Source organism: Drosophila innubila, chromosome X, assembly GCF_004354385.1.
Source record: "Drosophila innubila isolate TH190305 chromosome X, UK_Dinn_1.0, whole genome shotgun sequence".
In the NCBI taxonomy this organism is placed as follows: domain Eukaryota; kingdom Metazoa; phylum Arthropoda; class Insecta; order Diptera; family Drosophilidae; genus Drosophila; species Drosophila innubila.
This window is the reverse complement of record NC_047626.1, coordinates 2,645,372-2,660,283: the sequence shown is the minus strand read 5'-3', so window position 1 is coordinate 2,660,283 and position 14,912 is coordinate 2,645,372. Positions and strand designations below refer to the sequence as shown.

At 32.2% G+C, this 14,912-nt stretch overlaps 1 protein-coding gene and 1 long non-coding RNA gene across 3 annotated transcripts; one reads left to right on the top strand and one right to left on the bottom strand.

The window, feature by feature from the left end:
* Positions 1–4,350: 4,350 nt before the first annotated feature.
* Positions 4,351–14,776, bottom strand: LOC117794330. 2 transcript variants are annotated; one of them, XM_034634950.1, is made up of 2 exons: positions 13,566–14,776; positions 4,351–4,561 (listed from the first exon to the last, which is right to left on the bottom strand). In XM_034634950.1, exon 1 carries the CDS (start codon positions 14,765–14,767, stop codon positions 13,610–13,612), a length of 1,158 nt encoding a protein of 385 aa, XP_034490841.1. In that variant the 5' UTR covers positions 14,768–14,776; the 3' UTR covers positions 4,351–4,561; positions 13,566–13,609. The 2 variants fall into 2 exon arrangements, with proteins under 2 accessions (XP_034490841.1, XP_034490842.1); XM_034634951.1 differs by lacking the exon at positions 4,351–4,561 and having other exon boundaries at positions 13,550–14,382; positions 14,431–14,776.
* On the top strand, positions 11,540–13,344 carry LOC117794333. The gene is made up of 3 exons (XR_004618409.1): positions 11,540–11,715; positions 12,051–12,205; positions 13,026–13,344. It is a non-coding gene; the product is annotated as an uncharacterized LOC117794333 (long non-coding RNA).
* Positions 14,777–14,912: the final 136 nt, after the last annotated feature.

Here is a 14,912-nt window from a genome sequence, read left to right as displayed (position 1 = left end):
TTATAAATGCAATTGCATATTTAAAAAAAAAAAAATTTGTAATACCCATTTTATATTGGCCGCATCATTGTCGAGGGTGCGAAAAAATGAAGCAAGTGTTAATTATTATCATAAGTTTATCAATTTACATGTAAAATCTTACTGAATACTGTGACTAGTGCGATATTATAATAGTCGCGATACAAATTAATGAAATAAAAGTATGTATAATTTAATGTCAAAGAACTATATTTTCTATGGAAATGTAAATACACTTTTTGCAGAACATAAGACTTATTTTCGGTAAATGCTTGAATATCTTTGAATGTACTGTAATAATATTTGGGATAATAAAAAGAATTTGTTTTACAATGGTGCATTTATTCATTTGTTTTCTATCACAATTACATTATCAAGTTTTTCGGTAGTGAAATGTTAAGGCACCTTTGTCGATTTCCTCAAACTCTAATGGCTTAAACGAGACATTTAACTTAGGATGCTTGAAATATAAACGAATCAGATTCTCCACTTCCTCAGGGACTTGGAAATAAAGGTTTAAATGTGTAGAGCGCTTATTTAAAACGTTTTCCATGAGGCTTCTGTCTGAGGAAATGAAGTCTTTGCCTAGCTTCTTTTTCAACATTCTAAAAATCTTCAGAGATGGACAACCAGCCACAATATTCCAAAGCTCATTTTCACATTTGAAATAGCCAACATTTTTGAAATCAAGTCGTTCCAATTGGGGTAAAGATGTTATCAATTCGTCTAGACCTTGATCAACGAACATATCTTCTCTCATATCAATAAAAGTCAATTGACGCACGTTTATCAATTTACTGACATTGTCCAGTCCATTTAAATAAAAGTATTCGAGAACCATGTGCTCAATGTCCTCAGCCCGCATTTGAATTCGACGGTCTAAACTAATCATACAATCAATGGCGCATAACATGACAATAGTTTGAAGATTGGGCAAATTTATCAACATATTAAAGCACTCATCATTCAAGTCTTCTTCGACGATTGAGAGATTTTCCAGCATTTGGAATGAGCCATTTTCTAAAGCTGATTTAAGTGCTCCGAAATCGTCACAATAGGAATCATCCAGTTTTTTCAAATGCCTCCATTGTGTATAGTGAAACAAATCGAAGCGTTCAAATGAGGAAGGATTCAAATGATGCAGTCCCGGAAAGAGCTTCGCCATTAACTGTAGTACTGGAAAACCGTCATTACCGTGTAATCTCGTTTTTTCGTCGCTGTTGCAGAAAATCGTTGAATAACGCAGTGATCTCATCTTCGGAAATTCGAACTCTGTCCAACATTCGAGTCTTCCCGGTGTGGCATCCCATAGAGTTAATTCTTCTACAGTTGAACTGATGCAGCTCAGGAAATTTCGCATCAGTTCAGTATTCTTATCGAAGATTTCATATTGCTTCGCCCAAAAAGTGTATTTCTTCTCCTTTTTCCAAATAAAGTCGAGAACCGAAGCCCAACGATGTATTGGATCTGTTTTCGTTGCCTCGAACAAGTTTAATTCGTCTTTAAAGTCTAAATATTTAAGTATGCGCATAATGCAATCGTCGTTGAGTGAAACCATCTTGAAAACGCGAGATAAATTAATATCAACAAACGTGTTTATTTGTTATGCTTTTGTTATTATAGACTGATTTATCGATACACTTGGGTTGTTCATGTGTGAGTGAACAAAACAGAGTTGCTCTTTAAAACGAGTGAGTGAACCTGTTTCCGAATAAGCGAATTCAAAATACATTTAAAAAAAATTTAGTATAACAAAATATAATCAATATTTTAAAAAATGATTTGTCTATTTTTTATTTACATTTCTAAATTCACCACATTTTTGTTCTATTATGATTACCTATGATAAGAATATAAATTTTGTTTAACTTATAATGTTAATTATAACTTAGTTAAACCTATTATTATCTTCATAAACAAAAAAAAAACCGGTGTCGTTTTAAGAAAGTGGTTCTGTTCATGAACAATGATGGAACAGAGCCATTTTGACTAAGTGAACAAGTGAGCGAACTCAATGATTGGACTCACATTGAAAAGAACGATCAAGTGAGCCTGTTTACCCAATTGAGCAATGAACAAAGGTCTATTTATCGATTTCGATGACATTGATACTGAAAGGCAGCTTTTAACATCGCGACAGTGCTGCCAGACTGGTTGAAACAGAAAAATTTGATTTAAAGGAAAACTAACTAACTAACTACCAAAATTGTTTTTAAAATAAAGATACGAAAAATAAATTATTTAAAAACACGTTACAAAATAAATATTCAAAGCAATTAATTAAAACAGTAGAATTAAGATAATGAAATTTTTTAATCCTAGAATAAAAAACATAGCAACTGTTGATTTTTCACAAAAAAACACAATAGGCCGATTAAATAGTTGAAATTACTTTGAAATAATCGAGAAAAGCAGTAGGCCTTTGAAATTGAAATTTTTGATGAGCTGAACAGAAGCAAGAAATACTTTCATTCTTCAAAGTTTCGACGTGCGGAACACATCGTCTAAGTCTATTATAAAAATTTGCAAAAAAAATTAAATAAATATATAAAATTTAATATTATTTTGAATACCTAAAATTTTTTTCACCGGCTATTTATATCGATATCGAAAACAGATATTACAGCACTGCTTGGAACTGGCGAATTTTACAACACTGCAAAACCAAGCGCTACAAATTGACAAGCAAGAATACCGACACAATGTGCTACAAACTTAAAACTGGTAAGTAAACTATGGTAATTGTCTTTTATTGTAAAATAATAGATAATTAACGAAAATAACCACACTGAATCGCATTGAAATGTTAAACAAATTCAATTTGTGGCGACTTGCAATGCAATGAAACTAAAATAAAAAAGAAGTTATCAAAATTTATCATTCACACAAATTTTGACAAACGCCATTTTAAGATTTTTGTGTATTTCATTGAAAGTTCCGTCAGTTTGTGGATATATTTAATTTATTAACAGAAGATTTCTGATATTGCAATTTCACAAATTTATGAAATTCAATAAATTAATTTGGTGCAGTAAATAATTAATTTTTGTACTTTTAAGGAATGCCAACGAGTTCACATGTCAAAAGGAATCTGAACATAATCGATGGAGAGATTGAAGCTAAAAAATATTTTCTTGCAAGTCATCTTATTGCTAACAATGTTCTTCTGGCCAACAAGAAATACGTCTACAACTACGGAATCCAGTAAAAAGTTAAGTTTTCTTGAAAGTACGACACATTTTTCATAAAATTCCTTCTTTTTTTGTGAGGAACGAGGCGCAACTCTTGTTTCTAAGAATCATTTTTTTTTTTTTTTGGATTCGGTTTTAACATTTTGTTTCCTCAAATTAGATTTGTTCGGCTTTCTTGAGTTACTAAAGGATTTATTTTTTGTTGAGCATGAGGTCGAGCCTTTTTTTTTAGAAGTGTCAGGTCGGCGACTCTAACCATATTACCGTTAAATTTTCTGATAACATTAGGTGATCCGTTGGCACGAATTGATTTTCCTGACCTTGTCATAACCAGGTCTGGTACTTGAATTGCGTTTGCGAATTCTTTTTATCAGCGTACCGTTCGGAAGTTACAAACGAGTAAAATAATTTTGTCAGAATGCTATTTATATTTTAGTAATGTATTTTTATATGTTGTGTTTCCACTACGTGGTCTTCTAACTTTTCCTTAAGATTCATGCTAAAAGATAACATTCATTTACTCCGATTTAATTTTTACTAAAACTATGGAGGAGTTTTATTTGCCAGTTCTACTATCTATAGTTTGGTTCCAAAATATATTTTCCAAAGATGACATTTGAAATGTGCGATAGTCAGAAGGAATCCTCGTTCATTTTATATTAACCATGCATTTCAAGCTTAAGTTTACATAGAACCCGCAGACGCTAAAAGGTCGGAGCATTTGCCTAATGAAAGGAACATCATTCTATGGTATGGCCAGACAAATGAATAACATTTTGGTAATCCATCACCAGGAATCCGACCGGACAAAAGCCGCCCATTTTTAATTTATAAGGGTCTGAAAAATCTGGAAGCTGGAAAAAGCGGATGCAGTTGGTCAATGAGTTCAATCGTTGAGGAATTTTAAAAATAAAACAAGTATTTGGGTATATAAAATATATAGTCTGACTCGCTCTAAAATTAATTAATTTCCAAATTTATTTATATTAATGTAAGTCCTTGCCTCCGTCCACCTGATGTGAGTTGGAGCACATCATTAAAAACCACTCCTATTCGGACGGGGGTGAGGATTAGGATAATTTTTTTTTTAAAGCTTTTAATTTTATTTGTTATTCATATACGATTATAAATAAAAGTGTTATTTATTTAACATGTTTCTTTAATTATTTCTTTTTCTGATTGCGGTAAGAAACAGCAAATTATGTATAGTTTAGTGTCAAAGAACTATATATTCTATGGAAATGTAAATACACTTTTTTCAGAATATAGGACATATTTTTGGTAAATTCTTGAATATCTTTGAATGTACTGTAATAATATTTGGGATAATAAGAACAATTTGTTTTACAATGGTGCATTTATATTATTCATTTTGTTTTCTATCACAATTACATTATCAAGTTTTTCGGTAGTGAAATGTTAAGGAATCCTTGCCGATTTCCTCAAACTCTAATGGCTCAAACGAGACATTTAACTTAGGATGCTTGAAATATAAACGAATCAGATTCTCCACTTCCTCAGGGACTTGGAAATAAAGGCTTAAATGTGTAGAGCGCTTATTTAAAACGTTTTCCATGAGGCTTCTGTCTGAGGAAATGAAGTCTTTGCCTAGCTTCTTTTTCAACATTCTAAAAATCTTCAGAGATGGACAATCGGCCACAATATTCCAAAGCTCATTTTCACATTTGAAATAGCCAACATTTTTGAAATCAAGTCGTTCCAATTGGGGTAAAGATGTTATCAATTCGTCTAGACCTTGATCAACGAACATATCTTCTCTCATATCAATAAAAGTCAATTGACGCACGTTTATCAATTTACTGACATTGTCCAGTCCATTCAAATAAAAGAATTCGAGAACCATGTGCTCAATGTCCTCAGCCCGCATTTGAATTCGACGGTCTAAACTAATAACACAATCAGAGCCGCATAACATGACAATAGTTCGAAGATTAGGCAAATTTATCAACATATTAAAGCACTCATCATTTAAGAATTCTTCGACGATTGAGAGATTTTCCAGCATTTGAAATGAGCCATCTTCTATCGCTGATTTAAGTGCTCCGAAATCGTCACAATAGGAATCATCCAGTTTTTTCAAATGCCTCCATTGTGTATAGTGAAACAAATCGAATCGTTCAAATGAGGAAGGATTCAAATGATGCAGTCCCGGAAAGAGCTTCGCCATTAACTGTAGTACTGGAACACCGTCATTACCGTGTAATCTCGTTTTTTCGTCGCTGTTGCAGAAAATCGTTGAATAACGCAGTGATCTTATCTTCGGAAATTCGAACTCTGTCCAACATTCGAGTCTTCCCGGTGTGGCATCCCATAGAGTTAATTCTTCTACAGTTGAACTGATGCAGCTCAGGAAATTTCGCATCAGTTCAGTATTCTTATCGAAGATTTCATATTGCTTCGCCCAAAAAGTGTATTTCTTCTCCTTTTTCCAAATAAAGTCGAGAACCGAAGCCCAACGATTTATTGGATCTGTTTTCGTTGCCTCGAACAAGTTTAATTCGTCTTTAAAGTCTAAATATTTAAGTATGCGCATAATGCAATCGTCGTTGAGTATAACCATCTTGAAAACGCGAGATAAATTAATATCAACAAACGTGTTTATTTGTTATGCTTTTGTTATTATAGACTGATTTATCGATACACTTGGGTTGTTCATGTGTGAGTGAACAAAACAGAGTTGCTCTTTAAAACGAGTGAGTGAACCTGTTTCCGAATAAGCGAATTCAAAATACATTTAAAAAAAAAATTTTGTATAACAAAATATAAACAATATGTTAAAAATGATTTGTCTATTCTTTATTTACATTTCTAAATTCACCACATTTTTGTTCTATTATGATTACCTATGATAAGAATATAAATTTTTTTTAACTTATAATGTTAATTATAACTTAGTTAAACGTATTATTATCTTCATAAACAAAAAAAAACCGGTGTCGTTTTAAGAAAGTGGTTCTGTTCATGAACAGTGATGGAACGGAGCCATTTTGACTAAGTGAACATGTGAACTCAATGAGTGGACTCACATTGAAAAAAAAAGATCAAGTGAGCCTGTTTACCCAATTGAGCAATGAACGAAGGTCTATTTATCGATTTCGATGACATTGATACTGAAAGGCAGCTTTTAACATCGCGACAGTGCTGCCAGATTGGTTGAAACAGAAAAATTTGATTTAAAGGAAAACTAACTAACTAACTACCAAAATTGTTTTTAAAATAAAGATACGAAAAATAAATTATTTAAAAACACATTACAAAATAAATATTCAAAGCAATTAATTAAAACAGTAGAATTAAGATAATGAAATTTTTTAATCCTAGAATAAAAAACATAGCAACTGTTGATTTTTCACAAAAAAACACAATAGGCCGATTAAATAGTTGAAATTACTTTGAAATAATCGAGAAAAGCAGTAGGCCTTTGAAATTGAAATTTTTGATGAGCTGAACAGAAGCAAGAAATACTTTCATTCTTCAAAGCTTCGACGTGCGGAACACATCGTCTAAGTCTATTATAAAAATTTACAAAAAAAATTAAATAAATATATAAAATTTAATATTATTTTTAATACCTAAAATTTTTTTCACCGGCTATTTATATCGATATCGAAAACAGATATTACAGCACTGCTTGGAACCGGCGAATTTTACATCACTGCAAAACCAAGCGCTACAAATTGACAAGTAAGAATACCGACACAATGTGCTACAAACTTAAAACTGGTAAGTAAACTATGGTAATTGTCTTTTATTGTAAAATAATAGATAATTAACGAAAATAACCACACTGAATCGCATTGAAATGTTAAACAAATTCAATTTGTGGCGACTTGCAATGCAATGAAACTAAAATAAAAAAAGAAGTTATCAAAATTTATCATTCACACAAATTTTGACAAACGCCATTTTAAGATTTTTGTGTATTTCATTGAAAGTTCCGTCAGTTTGTGGATATATTTAATTTATTAACAGAAGAGTTCTGATATTGCAATTTCACAAATTTATGAAATTCAATAAATTAATTTGGTGCAGTAAATAATTAATTTTTGTACTTTTAAGGAATGCCAACGAGTTCACATGTCAAAAGGAATCTGAACATAATCGATGGAGAGATTGAAGCTAAAAAATATTTTCTTGCAAGTCATCTTATTGCTAACAATGTTCTTCTGGCCAACAAGAAATACGTCTACAACTACGGAATCCAGTAAAAAGTTAAGTTTTCTTGAAAGTACGACACATTTTTCATAAAATTCCTTCTTTTTTTGTGAGGAACGAGGCGCAACTCTTGTTTCTAAGAATCATTTTTTTTTTTTGGATTCGGTTTTAACATTTTGTTTCCTCAAATTAGATTTGTTCGGCTTTCTTGAGTTACTAAAGGATTTTTTTGTTGAGCATGAGGTCGAGCCTTTTTTTTTTAGAAGTGTCAGGTCGGCGACTCTAACCATATTACCGTCAAATTTTCTGAAAACATTAAGTGATCCGTTGGCACGAATTGATTTTCCTGACCTTTTATAACCAGGTCTGGTACTTGAATTGCGTTTGCGAATTCTTTTTATCAGCGTACCGTTCGGAAGTTACAAACGAGTAAAATAATTTTGTCAGAATGCTATTTATATTTTAGTAATGTATTTTTATATGTTGTGTTTCCACTACGTGGTCTTCTAACTTTTCCTTACATCCCTTAAGATTCATGCTAAAAGATAACATTCATTTTCTCCGATTTAATTTTTACCAACACGATGGAGGAGTTTTATTTGTCTTACTATCTATAGTTTGGTTCCAAAATAATTTGTCCAAAGCTGAAGGTAAATGACACATTTTTTCATGAAATTCCTTCTTCTTCCAATACGATGGAGTTTTACTTACTATCTATAGTTTGGTTTCAAAATAATTTTTCCAAAGCTGAAGGTATATGACACATTTTTTCATGAAATTCCCTTTTTTTTGTGAGGAACGAGGCGCAACTCTTGTCTCCTAAGAATCATTTTTTTTTTTAGAAGTGTCAGGTCGGCGACTCTAACCATATTACCGTTAAATCTTCGCCCATTCAACGGATGCTGAAAACATTAAGTGATCCGTTGGCACGAATTGATTTTCCTGACCTTGTCATAACCAGGCCTGGTACTTGAATTGCATTTGCAAATTCTTTTTAATTTTGTCAGAATGCTATTTATATTTTAGTAATGTATTTTTATATGTTGTGTTTCCACTACGTGGTCTTCTAACTTTTCCTTACATCCCTTAAGATTGATGTTAAAAGATAACATTCAATTTCTCCGATTTAATTTTTACCAACACGATGGAGGAGTTTTATTTGCCAGTTCTACTATCTATAGTTTGGCTCCAAAATATATTTTCCAAAGATGACATTTGAAATGTGCGATAGTCAGAAGGAATCCTCGTTCATTTTATATTAACCATGCATTTCAAGCTTAAGTTTACATAGAACCCGCAGACGCTAAAAGGTCGGAGCATTTGCCTAATGAAAGGAACATCATTCTATGGTATGGCCAGACAAATGAATAACATTTTGGTAATCCATCACCAGGAATCCGACCGGACAAAAGCCGCCCATTTTAATTTATAAGGGTCTGAAAATCTGAAGCTGGAAAAGCGGATGCAGTTGGTCAATGAGTTCAATCGTTGAGGAATTTTAAAAATAAAACAAGTATTTGGGTATATAAAATATATAGTCTGACTCGCTCTAAAATTAATTAATTTCCAAATTTATTTATATTAATGTAAGTCCTTGCCTCCGTCCACCTGATGTGAGTTGGAGCACATCATTAAAAACCACTCCTATTCGGACGGGGGTGAGGATTAGGATAATTTTTTTTTTAAAGCTTTTAATTTTATTTGTTATTCATATACGATTATAAATAAAAGTGTTATTTATTTAACATGTTTCTTAAATTATTTCTTTTTCTGATTGCGGTAAGAAACAGCAAATTATGTATAGTTTAGTGTCAAAGAACTATATATTCTATGGAAATGTAAATACACTTTTTTCAGAATATAGGACATATTTTTGGTAAATTCTTGAATATCTTTGAATGTACTGTAATAATATTTGGGATAATAAGAACAATTTGTTTTACAATGGTGCATTTATATTATTCATTTTGTTTTCTATCACAATTACATTATCAAGTTTTTCGGTAGTGAAATGTTAAGGTACCTCTGTCGATTTCCTCAAACTCTAATGGCTTAAACGAGACATTTAACTTAGGATGCTTGAAATATAAACGAATCAGATTCTCCACTTCTGCAGGGACTTGGAAATAAAGGCTTAAATGTGTAGAGCGCTTATTTAAAACGTTTTCCATGAGGCTTCTGTCTGAGGAAATGAAGTCTTCGTCTAGCTCCTCTTCCAACATTCTAAAAATCTTCAGAGATGGACAACCGGCCACAATATTCCAAAGCTCATTTTCACATTCGAAATGTCCCATATTTTTGAAATCAAGTCGTTCCAATTGGGGTAAAGATGTTATCAATTCGTCTAGACCAATGAACATATCTTCTCTCATATCAATAAAAGTCAATTGACGCACGTTTATCAATTTACTGAAATTGTCCAGTCCATTTAAATAAAAGTATTCGAAAACCATGTGCTCAATGTCCTCGGCCCGCATTTGAATTCGACGGTCTAAATTAATAATAAATTCAGAGCCGCTTAACATGACAATAGTTCGAAGATTGGGCAAATTTATCAACATATTAAAGCACTCATCATTCAAGTCTTCTTCGAGGATTGAGAGATTTTCCAGCATTTGGAATGAGCCATTTTCTATCGCCGATTTAAGTGCTCCGAAATCTTCACAATAGGATTTATCCAGTTTTTTCAAATGCCTCCATTGTGCGAAGTAATACAAATCGACGCGTTCAAATGAGGAAGGATTCAAATGATGCAGTCCTGGAAAGAGCTTCCCCATTAACTGTAGTACGGGAAAAAAGTCATTACCGTGTAATCTCGTTTTTTCGTCGCTGTTGCAGAAAATCGTTGAATAACGCAGTGATCTCATCTTCGGAAATTCGAACTCTGTCCAACATTCGAGTCTTCCCGGTGTGGCATCCCATAGAGTTAATTCTTCTACAGTTGAACTGATGCAGCTCAGGAAATTTCGCATCAGTTCAGTATTCTTATCAAAGATTTCATATTGCTTTGTCCAAAAAGTGTATTTCTTCTCCTTTTTCCAAATAAAGTCGAGAACCGAAGCCCAACGATTTATTGGATCTGTTTTCGTTGCCTCGAACAAGTTTAATTCGTCTTTAAAGTCTAAATATTTAAGTATGCGCATAATGCAATCGTCGTTGAGTGTAACCATCTTGAAAACGCGAGATAAATTAATATCAACAAGCGTGTTTATTTGTTAAGCTTTTGTTATTATAGACTCATTTATCGATACACTTGGGTTGTTCATGCGTGAGTGAACAAAACAGAGTTGTTCTTTAAAACGAGTGAGTGAACCTGTTTCCGAATAAGCGAATTCAAAATACATTTAAAAAGAAAATTTTGTATAACAAAATATAATCAATATGTTAAAAATGATTTGTCTATTTTTTATTTACATTTCTAAATTCACCACATTTTTGTTCTATTATGATTACCTATGATAAGAATATAAATTTTTTTCAACTTATAATGTTAATTATAACTTAGTTAAACGTATTATTATCTTCATAAACAAAAAAAAACCGGTGTCGTTTTAAGAAAGTGGTTCTGTTCATGAACAATGATGGAACAGAGCCATTTTGACTAAGTGAACATGTGAACTCAATGAGTGGACTCACATTGAAAAAAAAAGATCAAGTGAGCCTGTTTACCCAATTGAGCAATGAACAAAGGTCTATTTATCGATTTCGATGACATTGATACTGAAAGGCAGCTTTTAACATTGCGACAGTGCTGCCAGATTGGTTGAAACAGAAAAATTTGATTTAAAGGAAAACTAACTAACTACCAAAATTGTTTTTAAAATAAAGATACGAAAAATAAATTATTTAAAAACACATTACAAAATAAATATTCAAAGCAATTAATTAAAACAGTAGAATTAAGATAATGAAATTTTTAAATCCTAGAATGAAAAACATAGCAACTGTTGATTTTTCACAAAAAAACACAATAGGCCGATTAAATAGTTGAAATTACTTTGAAATAATCGAGAAAAGCAGTAGGCCTTTGAAATTGAAATTTTTGATGAGCTGAACAGAAGCAAGAAATACTTTCATTCTTCAAAGTTTCGACGTGCGGAACACATCGTCTAAGTCTATTATACAAATTTGCAAAAAAAAAATTAAATAAAGATATAAAATTTAATATTATTATGAATACCTAAAATTTTTTCACCGGCTATTTATATCGATATCGAAAACAGATATTACAGCACTGCTTGGAACCGGCGAATTTTACATCACTGCAAAACCAAGCGCTACAAATTGACAAGCAAGAATACCGACACAATGTGCTACAAACTTAAAACTGGTAAGTAAACTATGGTAATTGTCTTTTATTGTAAAATAATAGATAATTAACGAAAATAACCACACTGAATCGCATTGAAATGTTAAACAAATTCAATTTGTGACGACTTGCAATGCAATGAAACTAAAATAAAAAAGAAGCTGTCAAAATTTATCATACACACAAATTTTGACAAACGCCATTTTAAGATTTTTGTGTATTTCATTGAAAGTTCCGTCAGTTTGTGGATATATTTAATTTATTAACAGAAGAGTTCTGATATTGCAATTTCACAAATTTATGAAATTCAATAAATTAATTTGGTGCAGTAAATAATTAATTTTTGTACTTTTAAGGAATGCCAACGAGTTCACATGTCAAAAGGAATCTGAACATAATCGATGGAGAGATTGAAGCTATAAAATATTTTCTTGCAAGTCATCTTATTGCTAACAATGTCGTTCTTCTGGCCAACAGGAAATACGTCTACAACTACGGAATCCAGTAAAAAGTTAAGTTTTCTTGAAAATATGACACATTTTTCATAAAATTCCTTCTTTTTTGTGAGGAACGAGGCGCAACTCTTGTTTCTAAGAATCATTTTTTTTTATACCCTAAGCCCATTGAAATTTGGCGAAAATAGGTATAATGTGTTTTTTTTTGGATTCGGTTTTAACATTTTGTTTCCTCAAATTAGATTTATTCGGCTTTCTTGAGTTACTAAAGGATTTATTTTTTGTTGAGCATGAGGTCGAGCCTTTTTTTTTTAAAAGTGTCAGGTCGGCGACTCTAACCATATTACCGTTAAATTTTCTGATAACATTAGGTGATCCGTTGGCACGAATTGATTTTCCTGACCTTTTATAACCAGTCCTGGTACTTGAATTGCGTTTGCGAATTCTTTTTATCAGCGTACCGTTCGGAAGTTACAAACGAGTAAAATAATTTTGTCAGAATGCTATTTATATTTTAGTAATGTATTTTTATATGTTGTGTTTCCACTACGTGGTCTTCTAACTTTTCCTTAAGATTCATGCTAAAAGATAACATTCATTTACTCCGATTTAATTTTTACTAAAACTATGGAGGAGTTTTATTTGCCAGTTCTACTATCTATAGTTTGGTTCCAAAATATATTTTCCAAAGATGACATTTGAAATGTGCGATAGTCAGAAGGAATCCTCGTTCATTTTATATTAACCATGCATTTCAAGCTTAAGTTTACATAGAACCCGCAGACGCTAAAAGGTCGGAGCATTTGCCTAATGAAAGGAACATCATTCTATGGTATGGCCAGACAAATGAATAACATTTTGGTAATCCATCACCAGGAATCCGACCGGACAAAAGCCGCCCATTTTTAATTTATAAGGGTCTGAAAAATCTGGAAGCTGGAAAAAGCGGATGCAGTTGGTCAATGAGTTCAATCGTTGAGGAATTTTAAAAATAAAACAAGTATTTGGGTATATAAAATATATAGTCTGACTCGCTCTAAAATTAATTAATTTCCAAATTTATTTATATTAATGTAAGTCCTTGCCTCCGTCCACCTGATGTGAGTTGGAGCACATCATTAAAAACCACTCCTATTCGGACGGGGGTGAGGATTAGGATAATATTTTTTGTTAAAGCTGTTAATTTTATTTGTTATTCATATACGATTATAAATAAAAATGTTATTTAACATGTTTCTTAAATTATTTCTTTTTCTGATTGCGGTAAGAAACTGCAAAAAGTATGTAATTTTTAATGTCAAGGAACTATATATTCTATGGAAATTTAAATACACTTTTTTCAGAATATAGGACATATTTTTGGTAAATTCTTGAATATCTTTGAATGTATTGTAATAATATTTGGCATAATAAATGGTGCATTTATATTATTCATTTTGTTTTCTATCACAATTACATTATCAAGTTTTTCGGTAGTGAAATGTTAAGGAATCCTTGCCGATTTCCTCAAACTCTAATGGCTCAAACGAGACATTTAACTTAGGATGCTTGAAATATAAACGAATCAGATTCTCCACTTCCTCAGGGACTTGGAAATAAAGGCTTAAATGTGTAGAGCGCTTATTTAAAACGTTTTCCATGAGGCTTCTGTCTGAGGAAATGAAGTCTTTGCCTAGCTTCTTTTTCAACATTCTAAAAATCTTCAGAGATGGACAATCGGCCACAATATTCCAAAGCTCATTTTCACATTCGAAATGTCCCACATTTTTGAAATCAAGTCGTTCCAATTGGGGTAAAGATGTTATCAATTCGTCTAGATCTTGATCAACGAACATATCTTCTCTCATATCAATAAAAGTCAATTGACGCACGTTTATCAATTTACTGACATTGTCCAGTCCATTCAAATAAAAGAATTCGAGAATAATGTGCTCAATGTCCTCAGCCCGCATTTGAATTCGACGGTCTAAACTAATAACACAATCAGAGCCGCATAACATGACAATAGTTCGAAGATTAGGCAAATTTATCAACATATTAAAGCACTCATCATTCAAGTCTTCTTCTAGGATTGAGAGATTTTCCAGCATTTGGAATGAGCCATTTTCTATCGCCGATTTAAGTGCACCGAAATCGTCACAATAGGATTTATCCAGTTTTTTCAAATGCCTCCATTGTGCGAAGTGATACAAATCGAAGCGTTCAAATGAGGAAGGATTCAAATGATGCAGTCCTGGAAAGAGCTTCGCCATTAACTGTAGTACTGGAACACTGTCATTACCGTGTAATCTCGTTTTTTCGTCGCTGTTGCAGAAAATCGTTGAATAACGCAGTGATCTCATCTTCGGAAATTCGAACTCTGTCCAACATTCGAGTCTTCCCGGTGTGGCATCCCATAGAGTTAATTCTTCTACAGTTGAACTGATGCAGCTCAGGAAATTTCGCATCAGTTCAGTATTCTTATCAAAGATTTCATATTGCTTTGTCCAAAAAGTGTATTTCTTTTCCTTTTTCCAAATAAAGTCGAGAACCGAAGCCCAACGATTTATTGGATCTGTTTTCGTTGCCTCGAACAAGTTTAATTCGTCTTTAAAATCTAAATATTTAAGTATGCGCATAATGCAATCGTCGTTGAGTATAACCATCTTGAAAACGCGAAATACATTTATATCAACAAACGTGTTTATTTGTTATGCTTTTTTTTATTATAGACTGATTTATCGATAGACTTTGGTTGTTTATGAATGAGTGAACAAAACAGAG